The sequence below is a fragment of the Pygocentrus nattereri genome, chromosome 14 (assembly GCF_015220715.1).
Source record: "Pygocentrus nattereri isolate fPygNat1 chromosome 14, fPygNat1.pri, whole genome shotgun sequence".
Taxonomy (NCBI): domain Eukaryota; kingdom Metazoa; phylum Chordata; class Actinopteri; order Characiformes; family Serrasalmidae; genus Pygocentrus; species Pygocentrus nattereri.
Window position 1 is genome coordinate 13,941,481 of NC_051224.1, and position 24,471 is coordinate 13,965,951.

Below are 24,471 nucleotides of genomic sequence, written 5' to 3' on the forward strand. Positions count from 1 at the left end.
TGTAAACGTATTTGTTGCGTTCAGAGGAATTACACAAAAGTTTTTTTTTGGTATAAGTGCATTAGCAAGAATTTTTCACTATGGGTCACTATGATCCTCTTCATGAAAGATCCTCATAAATATACCTTAAAAGGTTAAATTGACACATCCAGAGGAAATAATTTACTTTGGAGTGGTACAGGACTGTTTACAGTGCAATTTGGGAAAGATACAAAAAAGGAAAAATGGAAGCAGGGGCATGACATTGTTTTGAGCAGGTAAGGGCAAGGATCAAACTTTAGGAGTGACTATGAACAAAGAGTGACTAGGGGAGAAGAAAGTCCAACACTAAGAATACAATGGTCACTGATCAACTAAATAGTAAATTAGTAGGATCCAGCATAAATATAAATATATAACTCGGTAGGTTTATATTTTTATATTTATTCTCCCCCCCAAATTGTGACTGTGTTCAGAAATGACTAAACTTTCCGTTCCATGTTTATCTAATAAGTGGCCAAATAAACACATTCTGCCCAGTAATTTTTTAGGTCTGCATTTGCCTGAAAACAGTCATAGACAACATGCTCTCCAAAACTCCCCTCTAAGAGCTTAAGAGATGCTGTCAATCTCCATGTCAAAGCCAAAGGGTTCCTGTAGCTGTATTGCAACAATTATGGTTCCATTTTCCATTTAATGTGTTACTAAATCAAGACATGCAAAATACTTGAGGAAAACTAGGCAGGACAGTGGTTCAGTGAAGACTAACAGCTAAACACACACACACACACACACACACACACCACAGAACATGTTCCATTTAGCCTGTCACTCGAACACCAATAAATCTGTATTTTCTAAGTTAGCATGATTGTAGATAACTGCAATCACTGAATTGTGCACTAGACGCTTTAATTCAGCCCCCTAGATATGAGTCAGTGTCATCTAAACTTGTGTCAGTGATGCTTCAGTTACTCAGAATCAAACTGATTCTACTGGTGAGTAGAGCTGTTATCATGCTAGCTAAGCTAATGTCAACTAGTTCTTCTCTCCTAGTTAGCAGTTAAATTCAGTAAAAAGCAAAACAGCAGTTTTAAAATTCCTTTGAAAAAAATACCATTAGACAAAAAGGAGACATGAGAATATAGTTGCAGACCAACATGGTTGTCATTACCTTAAATTTGACCACAATGTGACTGAGATTTTTAATACAATTCATTAAAAAAATTATTAAACATGTATTTTTTTTATCATCACAGTAATATTTGGAGACAGTTTTGAAGGTATTAAAAAAGGTGGCAGCACCCAACACTAATACACTAAATAATACAGAAAAGGTTTGCCAGTTGAAGTAAAACTGCTTTTCTCGTTACCATCTTTTCAGATTTGCGACATGGTATGCTTGTTAGCCCATTGCGCAATAAAGTCATGTTAACATTACAATGTTTTTCTTTCTCCCTCTTTCTCTCCAGGGCTTTTTTGTGTCTGTGTTTTATTGCTTCCTGAACAGTGAAGTAAGTAAACTCTTTTGGTCTCTTTTCCTCTCCTACCCTGCCCTTGCTTCCTCTAACCAGCCTCACTCAGCTCAGAACAACAGAAGTCTATCCTCCTCCTGTATCCTAGGGAGGACAGTAAAACACTCCAAGTAGAGCCTGTCAAAACCCTGAAGTGCAGCGCAAGCAACCCCAAGTAATTTGGCCAGTGCACATTGCCTCTGCCTGACCTGGCCAATCAATAGGATCACATTGCCTCCAAATCCCCAAACAACCCAATATTAGTCAATGGCAAAAAGGGTCAATACCGTTAAAAAACAGGACTGTCATAAATTATGCAGCACAGGGGCTAAAAATCTGGTTAAGATTAGATAAACCATTCTATTCTTTGTGGATTCTCTTGGACTGCGCCATTCTTTAGGGAGCCTTGACTTATAAAGCCCTGAAGCTGTTATAGAGAAAGGGTCTCTGATTTCATCACAGTTTGGTCCACACTGTTTCGTATGTGATCTAATCAGCTGAACAAAGTAAAGAGGAAAGGATGGTATGCGCTTGATCTGTGACCCTTAACCAGAGACAGAAACTGAAATACTAAATGAAAGCAAAACATACAGTATATCCCTCATCTCACACTGGCAAGGCAAACAAGATGTCAGTGTCAGAAGTATCGGAAGTATAGAATGAAGCATACAAGTCGTCCTCAAACACTGTCAGCTGCAATACAATACTAAAGCTCAAGAACAACCTTGAGTTGAGCTGACAGTGAACAAAATGTAGTCCGTTTTCCACTTCAACTGTGCCTTTTTCAAACAGCACTTCCACATATGCAGAGAGGCCTAAAGCATAAGAAGCAACATAACTGATAAAATAAAATTATTAAAGTAAGCTCCCCATAATCTTCAAAATCAAAGAAGGGGCTAATCCTGACACCAAATTAGTTATTCAGTACTTAAAGCAGATACTGAAACACTGCTGTGATATCTTTAAGTAGGATAAAGAACATCTTAGGGCATATTACATATGCACTTCATTTTTATTTCTTTAATCTGATAACATCAAAATGAAACACTGAACTTTATACTGGAAAGAAAAAAAATCATATGTTATGAGTACTGCAGCATTTAATGCTGTCATCTGTTAAATTATGTATTTTCAGTTGAGCCATAAACATTCTTTCCCTACAGACTTTGTTAAAATTATGAAAGAGTACCAAAAGAGGAATTAGTGCCAGAGATAAAGCAAATATTTAGCTAGCATGAGCTTACACTTACCTTGAGGTATTAACAAATATACAGCACCATTGGTTTTCATAGCAGTTTACAATAAAGGGAAAGGTACAATCAGTGGTCTTCTCTGTTTTTTCATTTACGCGAAATTGATTTGCTGATTGCTGAAAGAGCTGCTTACTTTAACCTAACACTCTTTAAAAAATATTTTTTATAGGTTAACAGAGGCTTATTCACTTTTCCTTTTCAAGAATCATATTTAACAATCACACTTTTTTATATTACTGCACAAAATGTTGAAAATCAAAAGTGAACAAGACATACACCTATGGTGGCACTTATAAGAACAGTCTCTGCAAAAACAAGGATAAACATTACTGTGATTTTCTCAGGTCATTTTGTCTCACATGTGCATCCTATACACATCTACAAATACAAACTAAAGACACACCTGGAAACTGGTAAATTACAAGCCATTCAAAATTGTGGGTACAAGATGAGAAGCGGCTTGTTGTGAGGGCCAGGCCCAACACCGTAGCATCATCTGACGGTACAAAAGAAAACAGAAGTCCTCCAAGCGATACAGTGTCCATGTTAGTCTAAAGACTAACTTCAAGGAACTGGCCATCACTGGTCCCCATAATAATTGGACGACTTTACCTCAGACTGCACATGACTATGCAGCAGGAGCATTTTTGTCTTCACTGAATACCGGTAAAAATGTAATGACAAAACTAAAGTCTTAAGAAGAATTTCAACTGGTCCAACGAATTAACCAGTCACTGCTCTCTTGTAATAGCTGGGGATCAGCTCAAGTTCTAGCACAATTCCCCATAGAATAGTTGGCATGAGTAATAGATCTGATTAAGATCCAGATTCAAGCTGTTTGTCTTTGTCAAATCAGCATTTCATTGCTGATTTTGCCTGTACTTGCATTATACCCACTTGTGCTTTCTATCTGGGAATCATTAACAAAACAAAGCCCAAATATCTCCCATACGAGGTTCCTGAATCACAGCAGAAGCTAATTACTTGTGTGCCACCAGTACTCAGGCACAGATTAACAGCCCAAATCTAAAACCAACTCAATTAATGCCAGCTGTTCAATGAGGAATTAAGTTAGAAACTCTGCTGATCTATAGCTAGATCCTAGATGACCTTTTACCCATTATAATCTATGAAAATGATTTGTTCACTGTAATGGGAAAATTCTACAAAAGCCACAGTAGCATACTCCTGATAAACTACCCAGTCTACAAGTATCTGCTAAATGACACTACTGGGGCAGTCATGGGCTGGAGGTTAGGGAACCAGCCTTGTGATCGGAAGGTCGCCGGTTCAATTCCCAGAGCCGACAGCACATGACTGAGGTGAGCTTGAGCAAGACACCTAACCCCCAACTGCTCCCTGGGTGCTGCGGATTGGGCTGCCCACCGCTCCGGGTAAGTGTGCTCACTGCCCCCTAGTGTGTGTGTGCTCACTAGAGTGTATGTGGTGTTTCACTTCACAGACGGGTTAAATGCGGAGGTGAAATTTCCCCGTTGTGGGACTAATAAGGGTCAATTAATCTTAATGACATGCTATTATTAATTTCAAAGCATAGCAAGAACCTTTCCTCTGATCTTCTTACAGTAATTAATGACAAGGGGTGTGACTGTTTACTCACATTTCTGGCTGGTACATTGCCACTACTATTTGCTTTTGTGGTGCTTGAGTCAGAATATCGAAATTTTGTAGCAGACAAAGTATTGTGTCAGCAATACACCCAGCGGGATGATACCTACATCTAAAGTGATTGTAAGCCTGTCAGCAAAGTGGTGGCGAGAATTTCAAGTTGCGCTCCTGCATTTGAGTGGCAGGAAAATGTTCTCTGTGGACTGTTTCAAAGACAAGACATCCTAGGAGATTAGATGAAGACAAAGGCAGGTTAATGTTTATAATGACATCCTTCAAATTGATTTGGAGAGATGGAAGCCTTTAAAAGGGCTGGAGCTTTTTTTAAATTGGCAGCTCATTGATTAAAACACCTTCACTGTGCCAATGCCCTTCAAACATGTTTAAACACAATCAAACATGCTCCAGGCTCTAAAGACTGTCAGATGAAGCAGTCAGGTATATGTAGTTATGTTAACTCATTAAAACTTATGTTAACTTTAAATGTTCAAATGACTTCATGCTAAATCTGCTGGCATTTCTGCATGTGACGTACATCACAGATGATTAAATGTTAATGATTTGACTCTACATGTAAGATCAGCTCAGTGCAGAAGCTGGCCTTTTTCTGCTTATCTAGGACCAGTCCTCTGGAACAAATCATAATGCTAGACCTTATAAGAAAAATGACCAGTCTGATCACAAACCAGAGGAAAAGGGCATCATCTATAAACAGAATTAGATCATGTCCATCTAACTGCCTTCATATCTGTCACCCATCTCCTTCACCACAGAGAACAGGCTTTACAGATAGGTGCATTCTCCATGATGATCTCAATAGCTGAGGACACATTTAAAGGTCACATGGAAATTGAGCTGACATTTTCCTTGACTTCCCATAGGAAACTAATGCAATCCAAAAAGCATATCCTGAAACATAATTAGTACCCTTTTTCCCTTTATATAGTGCCCATGAGACTTACTTATTAATGTGGACATATAAATGATGTTTAAAAATATGGAATTTCTCTTTTTTGAACAGACCCTCTGTTAATCTAATGCATCACATTAGCACATTTTCTTTTGCCTCAGGACCATTGTGTTTACAATTGATCATCATCTGTCAGTCTTAGCAGCTTAATTTGTGGAATGGTAGGGTTCAAGCCCCTCTGTCAGAATCTGTTGTAAATTAATGTCAGAACTACATAATTACAGGACCTGGACTCATGTAAAGCATATATACATAGATCCATCTACAACACACAACTGTGCAAATGTCAGAAACTGACATTCATTTATTCAGTATTCAGTAAAATCAGCCCTTAAGCCCAAGTTATTAAGTTTTCTGTAAGAGGAAAAAAAGCCACAACTATTTTACAAATAAATACCCACAGAAGCGTCAATAAACTTTTTCTATATTACATTTTCCATTCATTTTGGGAGAATTATTTCACACTTCCAAAGCTCCACCCTAGAAGTTGGTTGCATTTTCTGCTTCTCACTATCCAATAACCCCAAACTCAATGATGTTGAAGTCTGGATTAATTGTTCTAAGAACACCGCCAACTTGAACAGAATTTTCTCTTTTTCCTGCTATTTTCCTCTCTCAGTAATTGATTCTTGACAGCTATTCATCCTTTCAAACACACAGCACTAACATGTTTTCTCAAAGTAGAACAACCTGTGGACTTTTCAGATCTAAAGCAAGAGCACTTTTTCCTCTGGTCTCTCAACGACATGAGCTTTAAGTATTGTTTATCTGATGGTGACAGTTTTGGTGGACTATCAGGTATTTCACAGTTGTCAGGAGTCTCATTTTCTCTAGATCTTTTGATCACTTTTTGGACTCCAGTTCTGTTAAGTTTTTTTCCCCCCCATTTTGACATTCCCCTTTTTATGCATGTGGATTACTGTATATCTAACCATCTTAGAAATAAAATTCCCATTTCCAAAAAACTTCCAAAATATATCAAGAATATCATTATGCTGCATCACTTCTACTAAAACAATGCTCAGTACGCATTTGAGAACTGAGGAGACTAATTGCTGTAGTTTTGAAAGAAATGTCTTCCCATTCTTGCTTGACATAGGATTTCATCTGCTCAACTGTTCTCCTTTGTTGTATTCTCATTTCATAATGAGCTAAATGTTTTCAATGGGTGACAGGTCAGGACTGCAGGCAGGCCTCTTACTACTGGCTCTGTAGTAAAGACTTACTACAGAGCCATGCTGTTGTAATATGTGCAGAAGGTGGTTTGGCATTGGGTATTTTTATATATTTTTCAAAAAAGCTAAATTTCTCAGTTTGAACATTGGATATAATGTATTTGTACAATTTTCAATTAAATTAAGGGTTTACATGATTTGAACATTGTATTCTGTTTTATTTACATTTTGCACAGCATGAAGTTAAATAAATCAAGAGTGGTGTACTAGGACATGGACAACAAAATAAGTGCTATTGAGATGTATCAAATAGGTTGGCTTGGACATGCACTATATTGCCAAAAGTATTCACTTGTCTGTCTTCACATGCATATGAACTTCAGTGATATACCATTCTTAATCCATAGGGTTTAATATGATGCCAGCCCACCCTCTGCAGCTGTAACAGCTTCAACTCTTCTGAGAAGGCTTTGCACAAGGTTTAGGAGTGTGTTTATGGGAATTTTTGACCATTCTTCTAGAAGCGCATTTGTGAGGTCAGACACTGATGTTGGACGAGAAGGCCTGGCTCGCAGTCGCTGGTCTAATTCATCCCAAAGGTGTTCTGTCGGGTTGAAGGTTCAGGTCAGGGCTCTGTGCAGGCTAGTCAAGTTCTTCCACACCAAACTCACTCATCCATGTCTATGGACTTGAAATTGTCCAAATTAAATTGTCCAAAATCTCTTGGTCTGCTGAAGCATTAAGAGTTCCTTTCACTGGAACTAAAAGGCTGAGCCCAACTCCTGAAAAACAACCCCACACCATAATCCCCCTCAACCAAACTTTATACTTGACACAATGCAGTCAGACAAGTACCATTCTCCTGGCAACTGCCAAACCTAGACTCTGTCCATCGGATTGCCAGTTGGAGAAGTGTGATTCGTAACTCCAGAGAACATGTCTCCACTGCTCTAGAGTCCAGTGGTAGCTCTTTACACCACAGCATTCGATTCTTTGCATTGCGCTTGGTGATGTAAGGCTTGGATGCAGCTGCTCGGCCATGGAAACTCATTCCATGAAGCTCTCTACGCTGTTCTGGAGCTAATCTGAAGGCCACATGAAGTTTGGAGGTCTGTAGCGATTGACTGTGCTTCACCATCCACTGACCCTGCTTGGTCATTTTACATGGCCTACTACTTTGTGGCTGAGTTGCCGTCATTCCAAATTACTTCAATTTTGTTATAATAAACGCATCTTATCTTATCTTATAATACCACTGACAGTTGACTGGAATATTTAGTAGTGAGGAAATTTCACAACTGGACTTGTTGCACAGCAGCATCCCATCATGGTACCACACTGCAATTCACTGAGCTCCTGAGAGCGACTCATTCTTTCACAAATGTTTGTAGAAGCAGATTTTATCATAAATAATTGCTCTCATTGTGTCATCCTCCCTCCCAAAATTAAACACCCATTAGACCCGTTTGTACATTTTTCCTGCATCATTAAAGCATATGGCAGCATGCGTTTCTTTTTCCTGATCACTTGTATTTTTGACAGAAAATTGTGAGCAAAGTCTAAGACACAAAAAGTACACCATGTTCTCTCTTTAAAAACCATCATCACTTTCTTTTCCTAACTTTTTTTTTTTTTAATCTTTTTATTAAAAGAAGCACTGCAAATATATCTGAAACATAACCATGGACTATAACAATGAGTTAACAGTCAAAATGGCAACATGAGAGGCTGGTACAGTTTTGCCGGTAAGTAGCCTTACAGTTAGAGTATCAACAAAACCATCAGTCACAAATAGGTACTTTTTAAGAAGAGTGACTAACCCATACATATACACATGGTCACAAAAATTTACAGCAGGGTATTATGTCCCACTCAGAACCCCTGTAATCATTTTCAAAGTACAAGAACTGTTGCTTCCAGTTCTGTAACATCCCCAGCATGCAAAATAACATCTCATGAACCAGCTGTTTTCAGCTTAACATGAAACCAACAGAAAAAAAAAAAATAGAAAAGAAACAGTTTTCCTTTAGTTACTTTGTTGTGTATATATATATTTTTTTTACCCTCCCCTCCCACCCCACCGCACCCCACCGCGACCGACTAGCACCACCAACCACCACGCCATAGACATGGCCCAATAGACAGAAAAAAAAAACAAAATGAAAGTAAGAAACAAGAGAGCACACAGTTAAAGGTAAAGTCAGGTAAAGTCTCTAATTCGTTGAAGTAAGAAATGAAGGGTTGCCATTTATTGAAGAACTTAGCTGTACAGCCTCTTATCGTATATTTAATTTTTTCCAATTTTAAAAATGACATAACATCCATTAGCCAGCGGGAGATGGGAGGACATTTACTAGATCTTTTCCTAACTTTTAAGCATTAATTGGCCTCTCAAAGTTATTTGGTCTCGAAGTCCTGGGCAGATACTTGTTTCATATTTGACAGAAAAGGGTGGACCCTAATGTCCCACCAACAGACACTTGGAACATGTGTGATGAGAGAAGCTAAGGAATGACATCTAATGAACTTCACAACCATTCTCCAACCTCTTGTCTGTTGCGGTGCTTAAACTAAATTCAGCTTCCTTTCACACTTCCTTTCTCATCTTCTGAGCCATCTCTTTGTTCATATTCTCCTCCCTTTTTATTATTATGGGATCAAGCTTTGATATATTTCCATCTTGTTCCACATTTGCTACCAAAAAGATACAAAATAGACCTGCACATTTGTTATTGTCATATTATGATACTGCTAAAGACTACAAATGCATACATACATACCTTCTGACCAATTAGAATTTTATTTTATTTTTTCCAATGTGTCTATCAATATAAGAGCAGGTAAATTACAATTAAACCCATGTTGCAGTAGCAATATGAGCGCTATAATGATATTTTGTCCCATCATGCATCCTCAATGCAATTTTAATGCCTTTAATATAGTAGTATTGCAGTAACTAAAGTTGTTGACAGGTTTATCGGTATGTTCCCAGGTACGATCAGCAGTTCGGAAGCGCTGGCACCGCTGGCAGGACAAGCACTCCATTCGAGCAAGGGTGGCGCGGGCCATGTCGATCCCCACCTCTCCGACTCGGGTCAGCTTCCACAGCATCAAACAGTCATCTGCCGTTTGATCTCAACTGATCTTGACCACCAAATCTTTACTTGTACTGCACACCCCCAACCTCTCCAACCCTAAGTAACTACAGCCAGCCCTCCGCTCCCTCAAGAAAACCCAGGGAACAGCTGCGGTCCAAACAGGGTATGAGGCCTTCAACTAAATAATGCCTCCAAATGGGGTGCCAGTGTACAAAGAGTTAAAGGCTCACCTGGCAGGACAGTTAAGAGAATGGACAGATGAGTGGAAGTAAACATGGAGCAGAGCTACTCTCTGATCATGTGAGGGTTGGACTCAATCTGTGCAGAATAAAGGACAGAGATGCCAGGCTCCAAAACAAACATTATGGTGGAGTCTGTCAGGTAGAAATGATCAAAGTTTAATTTAATTTTCTTTTCCCCTAGTCTGCTTTCCTGAGTGTATATGATTTTCTCAGTGGGGGATTTCGCTGCTGGCTCGGCTTCACTGGCAGACCTGTTGGATCAAGGGATTGAAGTGTGGGAGCTTCGAGCAGAAATGTGTCAAATTACTGCAGATTTTAAATCAAATTATATGGCCAGCATGAAGGGTTGCTTTCCCAACAAACCACCCATGCTGGTATCAATGGTAGACTTGTTGTCCATCTGGGTTAAATCTTTTGCTGTTATTGGAGTACTCCCTAAATATAATGTCATCATAGGTATATATCCGACAGCTATATGAACCACCATTCAAATACAAGACTACAAACTACTGCCCTTTAGCATTTGGACCATGTTCACATTTGTAGACAAACACGTAGACAAAAACACTGCCAGTTTCAGTTTTGAGGATTAGTCAATCTGTTATCAGACAGACTGGGCAAGGAAGTGTTACATGAGCTTATCCTCAAATTGTATAAAAAAGTTTATACAATTCAATTAGGCCATCTGGAAAAAAAAGATTACCGCAGACTGTTTGAACTACTCTAACACATAGACTATCATTTTTTGTGCAGTTCTTCATTCATAAGCATTCATGAATGTATCATTCAAGGTTGTGACAGATGACCAGCAATATAATCTTCAAAAGACAGAGCTCAAATTAAGTGTAAGTGCTGGAGGTTTCAACGTAAGTCAACAAATATTTAATCTTATGGAGCCAGTTGTGATGTTATAACGAGAACATCTGGGGACAACCATGTAAAACTGATTTTAATGTGGATGGAAGCATAAACTCCAGAAAACTCAAATTAAGCAAGTAGATATGTAGTGCATGTACCAATACATATGCAGTCAAAGTAAACGGTACCATTTGCAATGGAAAACCAGTTGCATTAGTGAAAGCATTTCACTAGCTAGCTTGTGCTTCTGTAGGATTGTAAACTGGATGTTAAGTCCAGGAACTCAGAGGTGGGGTTTTAGACAGGGTGTACTCCTGCTTGGACCTCACCACAATCCAGAACCAAAGTTTTGCCAAGTTCTCATTCTAAGATCACACCTCACCCACTAGACTAAGAGGTTCTGCACCATTGTCCATTGTTGTGTGTCTACAAACACGTAAATCAGTCCTTTCACTCATCACTTACTCGTTATGATTGAGGTGTTCCCAAAGTTTCATCTTTTGGACATCCTGTGTTTGGTCATCAACCTAAAGCATACTGCTGCATAATCCATAAAGCTAAGCAGACCATACAGGCATATCACTTTCAGAGACTTGATATGTCAGCTCCAATTATATAAGCAAGCAGAAAATATACACATATACACACACACATACATATAAATAAAACTTTTCATGCCAGTGGCAGCTCAAAGTGCTTTACAGACCTAGTTATACAAGAAATCATTAGTATTTAATTAGAATCAGAAGAAGACGAAAAAGATCAAATTACAGTTTTATTTAATCTATTGGGGTGCCCAGTATTTATCCTATTGCAGAGGAAATGGCCATCTATATTTTCCAAATTGGGATATGTAGGCCTTTCTTATTTTAACACTAGCTCTACCTCTCTTTCTTCTCCGTTATCCAGGCCAGCCCTGTGACTTTCACACCCTCTTTGAGCACCCTAGGGACAAGAGCAGAGAGAAGCTTTGACATCAATAAAATGCTTTTCCACCTGGTTAGGTGAAGGTTTCTAAAGGCACATTCAAAAAAGCAGAGAGACAGGCTCCAACATAATAAAAAGCTTATTGTACAAAACAAAAAAGGAAGGACTCATTCCCTACCCTTTTAAGAAGCTCAAACAATGTATTCAGCAAACAGCCAAGCTTCCAGTACAAATTCTCAAATTACCAGCAAGCTAACAGGATGAACACAAAATAGTGAGAAACAAGGCTAGACAAAAGACATGGTATGTTGGCAGTTATGTTTAACAAGACTACTGGAGTCTAAACAGATTTTCTCTCTAACAAGCCTTAAAACCATCACATTGTGTATAAAAACTAAAAATTTGATATTTAACACTTGCAATTTGTGCGGGCACATAGCACAAGTGTCAATTACTGTAGACAGAAGAACAGTCATTAATTGTGGATTTCTGGATCACCCTCTCCAGTGTTTTTTTACTATATTAAGATGCAGAGAAGAGATGTACAAAATGGCTCCAGACTACATTTGGCATTCTACAGTGATTTAGGCTGGCTTCACATGATGGCACTTACATGCAGCTTCAGTTGCCTAAAATGTAAAAACTGTGCATCCTGAATCTCATTTGACACTCTGTCATAACAGTTGCAAGCAGTTCAACTTCATTAAACAAGTTTCTTGAAACAGCCAATCAGAACTGCCACAACGCACATGTTGAGGTCAAGCAACATTTCAAGTTCCAAGTTCCTCAAAGTAACGGACAACAAAACAGCATACTGGATGACTCAAAATGAGATCCTCCTGACTGCTGTTACACTGTTTACAAGGTCTGTAGTTGGTGTCTGTTCATTGAGCCATGAGCACAAACTATTTTATTGGAGCTAAAATTTCTGTCACCAGCTGGTTTTACTTATTGTAATCTGAGCTACATTATTCCTTTTCTCCTCTCTTGACATTCCCTCATTTGAGAATCAATGGATGGAATTACTAGAAAAGAGAAGACCAAGGTGTGGGGCCTAATAAATCACAGATGCACAGATAAACAATATATGTACATACAGTTAAAGAAAAAGGAAGGGCATTAGCAGATGGAAAAATTATACAAAAATGATAATGCTGCAAATGTGCAAATATAAATGACACACTGCAGATGAATTTGTTTAGCAAGAATGATGTAACGCATTAAAAATAAGATGCTAATATGCTAGACTATCAGAGTAACTGAATGTATAGCTTTCAACCTCTTCGTTTTTAACAGCTTCATGTAACTGTCAAGTTGCACATAAATTATGTTGCATGAAACTCACAGCATGAAAGTTTCATCATGTAAATCCAGCACTAGGGACCGGTTTGCCCTCCTATTCCACATTAAGCTTAAACAATTGTAAAAGAACTGTAAAGGCAAAGGCACAAGGCTTTTAAACCAAAGCTGTATTCCTGATTATAAGGACATTGAAAGAGTTTTACTCTGCTCTGAATGTGCAATCAAACAAGACATGGTGAGATGCACTGTAAATGAATGTACTACATGTACAAATAGTTAAACAACGCTTAAGTGGCATATCTATGCGACATCTCTATGAACAAATAGGTCTTTAGAATTTCCCACTAGGATAGCATACATACTGAACCTGACAAAACCCTTGCTATTTCCAGGAAAACCAACAACCACTGCTTCAAGTTTCAGCTCAGTAGTCTATCCCAGGGATGTCCAATCTTATCCACAAAGGGATGGTGTGGCTGTAGGTTTTCACTCCAACAATGCAGGAGCATACACCATCGGTTGTTTGAAGACCAACTAAGACCAAATGATTTAAGGAGTATAATCAGATGTGTTTCAGGCCATTTGCAGGATAGGCTTGACACTACTTGTGGTGCTAAAAGTGCTTAAAGTTTAACAGACTTCTAATTGGTTGGACAAAGCGGTAAAAATACAGCAAATGTTCTTTTAGCACTTTCATGGCCACTGTCCCATTCCACAAAACTGGTATTTCATTGTTATACAGCTAACTAACAATCAGTTCAGTGTTTGGACACATTGTACACATTTGCTACTTTTTTTGTCAGAAAAGAGCAGAATTAATTGAACAGAGCAGAGTCAGTCGATGAAAATAGTGTTCAAAATAGCAATATGAAGCTGTGTTAACTTTCCATTTGAACAAAAATGAAGACAATGGACGATAAACCAGTGGAACTGACCATAACTTACTTTATACCTGATAAGGACAACAACCTTTCAATTCTGCAAATCAGAAGTTGGGAAGCATCAATACCGATATATCAGCTATTGGCCCGATACTGTGCTCATTTAGTTGTACTTGACCTCATAAGCCACTGATCCTCATATTCAACTAATATCAGCTGATACATGAAATAAGCCAAGTGAACACTGCTAATGAACACATGACACCAGCTGGAAGTGAATGAGGGTCTGCTTAAACAAAGTTACTGACTCCATGGTTGTCAGACACAAAGCTGTCGGTAACTTGAAAACATTCCACTTTGGCACGTTCCCACGAGGAACACACAGCATGATTTTAGACACAATCACAGCCTCATAAAGGCAGCCAATAAAGGTGAAGAGGTATAAACGTTAACAGTGATTTTTAAACTGTCTTTGTAAAATAGGCTACCGACAATACCCATTTGGTTAGCAAACCGCTTTTTTGAGAAATTGTCCATAGACAAAGTTGTCTGGAGAGGCTACATTTCATGTAACATGGACCGAGCGTTTTCGTACATTGTGATTCACCAAAGAGCAATATTTCTAAAATTGTGCAGAGTAAATCTGGCTTAAAAGGACACTTAACTACAGGTCAGCCAAAAAGACTTCAACACAAAAAGTGAGCCCCACAGATGTGATTCCTGCTGTCACTGTGCTACAGAGACCACTGTTTAGACAGATGAGGAGCAAGGGCCAAACCTAAACCAAAACACTTTACTTACAGCTGTACAGAAGCACTTTTCTGAAGTGGAACTAAACCCGCTCTTTGCCACTGCAAACTACTCAATTTAGGATAATTATCGTAGCACAGCTAGCTAATGCATGTCATTGAACTCATTCAGCTAGATTTTAATTATTTATCGGTTAAGGTACACTGCATTCATTCACACAACTACAACTCGAAGTATGTAGTTCATTAAGGTATCAGACTATCAGCGAGTACTACACCTGTACTCAAACTTGTACTCGGTCTGGGGGGAGAAAAAAAAAATGGTATCGATGCAGCCCTGAAGTATATGTCCCCTGCATCAAGCCATCAGCCTGATTCACCACTTCCAAGCAGAAATCTTCCTGGAATGGGCTAAGTTGAGTTCCACAGACCAACATAACTGGTCATAAATGTTATGTCCATGCAATACCTGAGCCACTATTGATCAAAGCTTGTGACTGCTTACTGCTCAATACTCTAAACTGACTACATTAACTCTAATTAAATCTAGTTACTGTGATGCACACAGTCAACTGTGTCCATTACAGATGAAGAAAAGCACTGAACGAATGCTGACTTAGGACATAAAGCTGTGCTACTACTCTCATAAGAATAATAATTTAGGTAAACATGCTGAGAATGTCTATAGTGCGATGGATTGACCTAGACCCTGAAACATCCTGCTCCAATATAGCAACCTGTCATGCTCATTGTGTAATCCGGCAACACTAAGGTAGAATTGTAGAAAATTGTAGTAATTACTACAGACCCCGCTGATATGTACATTTGGTCAACAATACCAATTTTAAGGGTTTAAAAATTCAGACAATATAACTGAATAACCAATTATATTGGCTGATATCATTTTGATTATGATTGTTTTCTCAATGGTTATCATCCTTAAATTCAAACAAACCTAAATAATGTAAAGCTTAAATGGAAATACCATTGCACTGGTGGTGAAACGTCCCATGTATCTTTGTTTTCTATTAATCTCTTTTTCCTTTAAATCTTTACATAAAAATGTGTAATGTGTTATTTTCAAGGTCAGGAAATTTGACATGTTTTTATTATTTTAACCATAATTGTGTTTTCTGTTCATATTCAACAGTCATTATGTTACAACCATCTGACGTTCTGCCTTACCACCAGGAGATTGCTAGGTTAAATCTCTGCAGGACGGTGACAAAAAAAGTCAGTAATTATCAGAGTATTATCGGCTATTTTATTAAAAGACACTGATAAAACTGCAGACCAGCAATATAGTGCAATATTACCAGCAAACTGATATGCTGGTCAAGTTTCTGTAGTAACTGCTTGTGATAATAGCAGGGTGGTTTCACACCATGTAATCTGGCCTTTACAATCATCAGAATCAAGCTTTGTGATTATGTTGGTTCTAGACAATTTATTGACGTTTGAAATCAATCGCCTTTCCACTGAAGGCGCATCCGCTTTGGGGTGGGGATGTAGTCAGAGCAAATTTGTTTTAATGTGTCTGCAGCCTTTTGTTATCGCCAGAATAGCTTGTCAAAATGTGACCCAAATTGCTGGCAAACAAAAACATGGAAATATGTGGAAAATAGAATCATCTTGTTTGTCAGCCGGCACTGCAAATGAAGGATTAACCAGAATTTTTCCAATTAAAAGAGAAAACTCATGTATGCTTTCATTTTTGATCGCTGTATTGCTATGACTGTGGTTTAAACTGTATGTCAGTTCAGAGCTTGGTCTTATAAACAAACAAACAGATGAAAAGGGTGACAGGGATTGTTGGAGATGCTTGAGCTATTGTTGGTTTGTCAAATGGAACCGTTTGGCATCAAATGTGAAAGTGGCTAAAGGGCATGTGAGGATTTGATTCAGCATCACGAGCTGAAGCCTCACAAAGCAAAGCTCTCATCTCTGTCCTGGATACACTTCATGAGATTTTTTTCTTTATTTATAGCACTTTTAATGGAAAACAGTTCAAACTGCCACATTCAGATTGAGCAGCAAAAAGCCAACAATTAAAATGGCTGTTGAGTCTAAATCAAACACATAAACCTTCTGAAACTCTCAATTAGATTTAAGCATTATTATAGATCACCATTCACCAGAAGCCATACAGGCCTATTAATCCTGCTCAGACTCTAACCAAAGCTTTCTTAGGGCTGCATAACACCAATCACCTAAGAGATATTAACTTCCAAGTCAATTTAACTGTAGATCTCATATCTTAGAAGTGTACGATATTCATACAAGCACCCCCTTATTAAAGCCCAGTGATGCCAAATCTATACCTCCATTAAAAGGTGTGACAAGCTCAATCATTTTTTGGAAATTCACAGCATGGGAGTTACATCTCAGCTGCTTTGTCTGAGCATTTTCCCCCCTCACTCTTTTCTCGGTAAGTGGGTCAGGCAGCCACTAGACACCAGCACCAGACAACCGCTACTCCAAAGAAAAGTGCCATCGTCAGTACTCTCAAACATCTGCAATACACCAACATATGATGCACTCAATGGGCTTAGCGAAAATGTTCAAACAACTGCTTCATACAAATGGAAGAGGAACATGACAAGCAGTAGAAAGAAAGCTTGGATAAACTTCTCCATCTTAGTATTAAATGTTCTAACTGACAACACAAAGATACAAATATATATGTTCCATAGTAAGTAGAACTCCTTTATGCTGAGGTCAGTGTCTATCAGATTTGTTGGCCATAGTCCTGTAGCCTATATATCTTGAGGTTTGGCAGAACTACTTTAATTTCTTTTTCGATCGGTGTAATGCTCGTCATCGTAGTGTCAGTAAAGTCCACTAACAAGGTACAATTATGAACACTTCTGTCCTCACACCTTTATTTCCATAAAATGCAAAGCTGCTGTCACTTTATTTAATCTCTTTGGTTCTTTATGTTTTCAACAGGAGTAAGTTATACAAGGCCTGGACCTATTTCAATCACATCATCTGTATCTACAAACGGTGTTTTTTTTTTCCTGTGTTCGTCCATGTTGTGAAGCTGTACATACAAAAATATTTATTTAAATGTATTTTGCACAGAAATCTATATTTATCACATTATTTAAAAGTGGTTGAGGTCAGAGCACACAGCCACACAAGTGACAGAGCTCATAATATAGCAAACTAAGGTCCAAAGTGTGTGGCTTCAGATAGGAGAGATGAAATGTGTGATTTGCTTTGATTCTGTGGTTCTGTAGAAAAATCTTGATCATTTCATCTTCTACAGTGCTTAAGGAACATTTTGTTTATTACATTTGTTTACCTGTTCCATCTGTTTTATAATTTTGATGCTGACAGAATTAAGGACCTGTATTATTTGTACAAAGTCCAAATGCTTGAAGGCTTCAAGAACTATGATGTGTTTGAGTCATGCATTAAATTTTTGTTTTCTGTATCTTCCTTGACCAGTATGGTGTATTTGCACTGAAATCATACTAAACACCCTTCATTTGTTTCTTTTCCATGCAAAATGGCCACTGGATCGTGAAAAGCTAAAAACAAAATCTTTTAAGACTGAACCTTGGAGATATGAAAAAAGAAATCTATACAGATTTTCTTGAAAAAATTAAGGCAAGGCTCCCATAAAGAATGAAAGCTGCAAAAAGTAAAAGAGTGACATACTGAATATTTTATAAATATACACAAACAATGCATAACATTGACACCCTCCTTGTTTCTATGCTCACTGTCCATTTTATCAGCTCCACTTAATATATATATATATATATATATATATATATAGGTGCACTTCATTAGTTAGACTGTAGTCCATCTGTTTCTCTGCATACTTTGTTAGCCCCCTTTTACCCTGTTCTTCAGTGGTCAGGACCCCCATGGGCCCTCACACAGCAGGTACTATTTGGGTGGTTTAGCATTCTCAGCATTGCAGTAACACTGTTGTGATGGTGTGTTAGTATGTGTTGAAGTGGATCAGACACAGCAGAGTGCTGCTGGAGTTATTAAACACCTCAGTGTTACTGCTGGACTGAGAATAATCCACCCACCAAAAATATCCAGCCAATAGGGTCCTGTGGGCAGCGTCCTATGATCACTGATGAAGGACTACAGAATGACCAACCCAAACTGTGCAGCAGCAGATGAGCTATTGTCTCTGACTTTAAATCTGCATGATGGACTGACAAAACAGGAGTATCTAATAGAGTGGAGAGTGAGTGGACACAGCGTTAAAAAACTCTAACATATGTAAGATAGTCCTTTATTAGTCCCACAACGGGGAAATATATATGTATATGTGTGTATATATATATATATATACACACACATACATACACACACACACACACGCACATATATATATATATATACACTGCTCAAAAAAATAAAGGGAACACTCAAATAACACATCCTAGATCTGAATGAATGAAATATTCTCACTGAATACTTTCTTCTGTACAAAGTTGAATGTGCTGACAACAAAATCACACAAAAATCATCAACGGAAATCGAATTTATTAACCAATGGAGGCCTGGATTTGGAGTCACACACAAAATTAAAGTGGAAAAACACTACAGGCTGATCCAACTTTGTAATGTAATGTCCTTAAAACAAGTCAAAATGAGGCTCAGACCTGGACTAAAGCATCCGCCAACTCCTGGACAGTCTGTGGTGCAACATGGCGTTGGTGGATGGAGCGAGACATGATGTCCCAAATGTGCTCAATCGGATTCAGGTCTGGGGAACGGGCGGGCCAGTCCATAGCTTCAATGCCTTCATCTTGTAGGAACTGCTGACACACTCCAGCCACATGAGGTCTAGCATTGTCCTGCATTAGGAGGAACCAAGGGCCAACCGCACCAGCATATGGTCTCACAAGGGGTCTGAGGATCTCATCTCAGTACCTAATGGCAGTCAGGCTACCTCTGGCGAGCACATGGAGGGCTGGGCGGCCCTCCAAAGAAATGCCACCCCACACCATTACTGACTCACTGCCAAACCGGTCATGCTGAAGGATGTTGCATGCAGCAGATCGCTCTCCACGGCGTCTCCAGACTCTGTCATGTCTGTCACATGTGCTCAGTGTGAACCTGCTTTCATCTGTGAAGAGCACAGGGCGCCAGTGGCGAATTTGCCAATCCTGGTGTTCTCTGGCAAATGCCAAGCGTCCTGCACGGTGTTGGGCTGTGAGCACAACCCCCATCTGTGGACGTCGGCCCCTCATACCATCCTCATGGAGTCGGTTTCTAAAGGTTTGTGCAGACACATGCACATTTGTGGCCTGCTGGAGGTCATTTTGCAGGGCTCTGGCAGTGCTCCTCCTGTTCCTCCTTGCACTAAGGCGGAGGTAGCAGTCCTGCTGCTGGATTCTTGCCCTCCTACAGCCTCCTCCACGTCTCCTGGTGTCGCCTCCAGCCTCTGGACACTACACTGACAGACACAGCAAACCTTCTTGCCACAGCTGGCATTGATGTGCCATCCTGGATGAGCTGCACTACCTGAGCCACTTGTGTGGGTTTTAGAGTCTGTCTCATGCTACCACAAGTGTGAAAGCACCAGCAACGTTCAAAAAGTGACCAAAACATCAGCCAGAAAGCATAAGTACTGAGAAGTGGTCTGTGGTCCCCACCTGCAGAACCACTCCTTTATTGAGTGTCTTGCTAATCACCAATAATTTCCACCTGTTATCTATTCAATTTGCACAACAGCATGTGAAATTGATTGTCAATCAGTGTTGCTTCCTAAGTAGACAGTTTGATTTCACACATATACATACATACATACATACATACATACACACACTTTTTTTGAGGTCAGACATTGATGTTGGATGAGACGGTCTGGCTCACAGTCTCCACTCTAATTCATCCCAAAGGTGTTCTGTTGGGTTGAGGTCAGGACTCTGTGCAGGCCAGTCAAGTTCTTCCACACCAAACTCGCTCATTAATGTCTTTATGGATCTTGCTTTGTGCACTGCTGTTCCCACAAAGTTGGGAGAATGAAATTGTCCAAAATCTCCTGGTCTGCTGAAGCATTAAGAGTTCCTTTCATTGGAACTAAGGGGCTGAGCCCAACTCCTGAAAAACACCACCACACCATAATCCCCCCTCCACCAAACTTTACACTTGACACAATGCAGTCAGACAAGTACCGTTCTCCTGGCAGCCGCCAAACCCAGACTTGTTGATTGGATAGCCAGATGGAAGAGTGTGATTTGTCACTCCAGAGAACACATCTCCACTGCTCTGGAGTCCAGTGGCTGCACTTTATTCCACTGCATTCGACACTTTGAATTGCACTTGATGATGTAAGGCTTTGATGCAGCTGCTCAGCTACGGAAGCCCATTTTATGAAGCTTTCTACACACTGTTCTTGAGCTAATCTGAAGGCCACGAAGTTTGGAGGTCTGTTGCATCCTCTGTACATTTAAGACTTTTGAATAAATTAAACATTTTCGATAATTACCATGAATTAACAAACTGATTTTGACCAGCTAAATGTAACTACAGGGAAGCAATTAAGAACTCATTGTAAGAATCTTTAATGTGTAATTGTAGTCAAAGACTGCAGAAATCTTTTTTTAAAGATTTTTAAAAAAATTGAACACACTGGTGTCGCATGTAGTTCTATAGCCAGAAATGAATTCAATCTGATGTGAGCTTGAAGAAAATTGGCAGGTACAACTTCATTGACTAACCTTTCGCCGGTTGATTATTCATTTATTCACGTACCACAAGCCATAACTTTAACCATAATAAAAGTAATATTCATTGAAAATTTCAGAAGTGCAGACGTGTCAGCATAAAGTGTAAATACAATTCATTGCACAACTATGTAATTATGTATGCTATTATGTAATAAAGTTGAAAATACTAACTCCAAGCTTCTAAAGGTTAACATGAATAGAGAGTCACGGCAGGATTAGACAAGGAGACAAAAATAAACTACTCAGAGAGCACAACTTCATCATATGAACTGCTAGCAAAACAGGTCATATTAAGGTAACGGGCCTGCTTTGCATTAGTGCAAACTTATTCCACTTGCCTTGTATGGAATACAGCTGACATCAATAAATACTCAGTTGTGAAAAGTAATTAGGCCATATGATACAGTATACCATGGCGAGCAATTACCTTGCATTAAAGAAAAAAGTTTTCTGTGACAATATTATGCTACATTTCAGTTTCTTATTGCACTAAAATTTCAAAATGAGAACAGTAGTATGCGTCTATATCTGATGGGTTCACATCTGGCAATGACTGAAAAGTTCAAACATCTTGCTCAGGTAGAAAATCCACACAATTCCTGTAAGTGTAGTTTGAGGGGAGCCTACCTTGCAGAAATGAAATAAATAGAAATGCAAATCTGAGGTGGCAGAATTTTTTTTACTGGAGGCAGCACTGTCCCTTCATGGCCCCTACCCTCCTCCTCTTTGGCACCAGGCCTTACAACAAGAGTTCTTATACAGAAAGACAAAATGGGTAAAACAGCAAAACAAGTAACAAAGGTACGTCTAGAATAAGAAATCATTTTGATGACTAAGAGAGGAACTAACAGGCCCAGAATGAAAATCTCAAAAACACAATTTGGGCCCTGAGGGGTTCTTTGCGTTTGGGCGTATGCTTTACATTACTGTCATTGTTTCACTCCATTCAGCATCGGATACTCCTTTTCTTTTGTTTTCAGTAAATGTGACTGTTCAGTCACTTAACTCTGTAAACTTTGTGGAAACATGCTTGTTTTGTTGCCCTTTGCCCCCTGAAAAGCTGCAGTAAAGCATTCATAGGGTGCCCATAAATTGAACGTTGTTTCTGTTCATTTTCTGTTCACACATTTCTCACTCTTTCCATCCATCCTGAATTCAGGGACTGTCTCATGTATGTGATTGTGAAATATTCTGCACTCTCCTGACATTACACTGAATGTCTGCATCTTCACACTACTGGTATAAGAACAGTCACACATAATCTACTTGGAAGGGTTTTTTCCCATCCAGGCAGTTTTTCACACCCTGGAAATGACAGCTAGAATCAACCTGTCATGTTTCCATTTACCAAACAATGACTTCCAGACTCATTTGAAAAACATTAGTTTCTCTGACAGGCCTATTTTTAATGTTGTAGATATTATGAATGTTTTAAACATTATTAAAGTGTGTGCAGAATGGAGCTCAGCAGCCAGAGAGAACCCTGCACTCTGAAGCTCCTGTGAAAAGCATTTGTTTGTTCTAAAATGTGCAAAGTTTCAAGGCAATACCACTCAGTAACCTTAAGGGAGGGTAAGCAGGGTCTGAGTGGTTTAGCGGTGTTAAGGGAAAATTACTGACACACTTCAAGAGGTGCACACAAACCACAAAGCACTTTGGGTATTACTTTTGGCACAGAGGAAACTCATAACATTTTTTTCAGTCTGGTGTAATATTTTTCTTGTGGCTTTGTTGTGCAATAAGTCACTACTGCACCTTTCCAAGAGGACCTGGAGTGGCTATATAAAAAGTATTTACAATCACAGACTGAACCTGTTGACCTTGGATCGTAGAGGTGCACTAAACACACACATGGACAGCAGGAAAAGTATTCCTCACACATCTTTTCTCATGCACGGTTTGCTTCAAGTTTCTTTTTTATCCTGCTCTTATTCACTTAACTTGCTATTCTAAGTAAGAGGTATATATCGCTGGAAAAGCAGTGCTAAGAGGAAAATGAAATAAAAGTGCCTCTACAGAAATCAAGGTCAAACTCAAGCAAATGTCTTTTTTTTTTTTTTTTTGAGAATTTCTACCGTAGACATCACTTTTAGCAAACAGGTGCAGCTTCTGTCGATTAAGTACTTAAGCAGATGTGTAGCCAGAAGAATGCGGTGATAAGTGTATAAAGGAAAACACCTCCAGACCTCACTGAAATACACCAGGTGTCAGTATGTGCAATATATTCCTGTTTTGCTACCAGCCCTTTACTTCAAGGGTTGTAAGTGATACATTAAACACCATCACTCAAGGTCTGCAATTATCATTCATTTTCTTCACTCTATCCAACAACATCAAGCTATATTCTTGATTTATTACTGCAGCTGCCTGCTAACAGAACAAGTACTCACAGAAAAAAACAGTGCTGCATATATTATCAGATTTCCACTCTTGCCAGTTGTGGTTCAGTGTTTTTGTTCACCTCAGACAGATCTCTTATCTGTGAACAAGGAAGACCTTGTTACATATTCCTTAGCAATAAATAAAAAAGGATAGATAATAATAACCATAATTGTTATTAGTAGTAGTATATTGCTGAAGACAACATCATATCTCCAAATTGGTAACTTCACGGGAGAAGGAAAAAACCTACTTTACTTTTAATGCATGTCAATGGAATCAAACGTTTTTCCAAGTAATTCTGGGCTGTTTCTTTTGGTCTATTCATCATGAAATGTGTAAACAATGTAAAGGGTAAGAGGCATTTAAAATGTCAAACTGAAAAACGAAAAAAAAATTGAGATACAATGTTTTCTTCCGACAGCAGCAATATTTAAATTATATTACATTATTATTACTACCCTCTCCATGGATCACCACCTTATTGTGGTGGAGAGGTTTGTGTGCTTGAAGGACCCTAGGAGCTATGTTGTCTGGAGCAAAAGCTCCTGGTAGGGTCTCCCATGGCAAACTGGTCCTAGGTGACAGGCCAGACAAAGTGTGATCCATAACCACCCCTATGAGGACAACAAAGCAGGACTTGTGTACCCTGCCCGGATCAGGGTTACCGGGGCCCCACCCTGGAGCCAGGCCTGGGGGAGGGGCTCGCCAGCGAGCGTCTGGTGGCCGGGCATTCACTCATGGTGCCCGGCCGGGCCCAGCCCGAAGGAGCTACATGAGTCCCCCCTCCCATCGACCCACCACCGATGGG

At 39.2% G+C, this 24,471-nt stretch overlaps 1 protein-coding gene across 1 annotated transcript in view; it reads left to right on the forward strand.

Moving 5' to 3' along the window:
* The window catches only part of crhr1 (corticotropin releasing hormone receptor 1), a 164,887-nt gene extending 146,874 nt beyond the window's left edge, over positions 1-18,013 (forward strand). The window contains exons 13-14 of the mRNA XM_037544992.1: positions 1,452-1,493; positions 9,510-18,013. Coding sequence (XP_037400889.1) covers positions 1,452-1,493; positions 9,510-9,650 — 183 coding nt within the window. The 3' untranslated portion in view covers positions 9,651-18,013. The remainder of the gene's footprint in view (positions 1-1,451; positions 1,494-9,509) is intronic.
* The last annotated feature ends 6,458 nt before the right edge of the window (positions 18,014-24,471 follow it).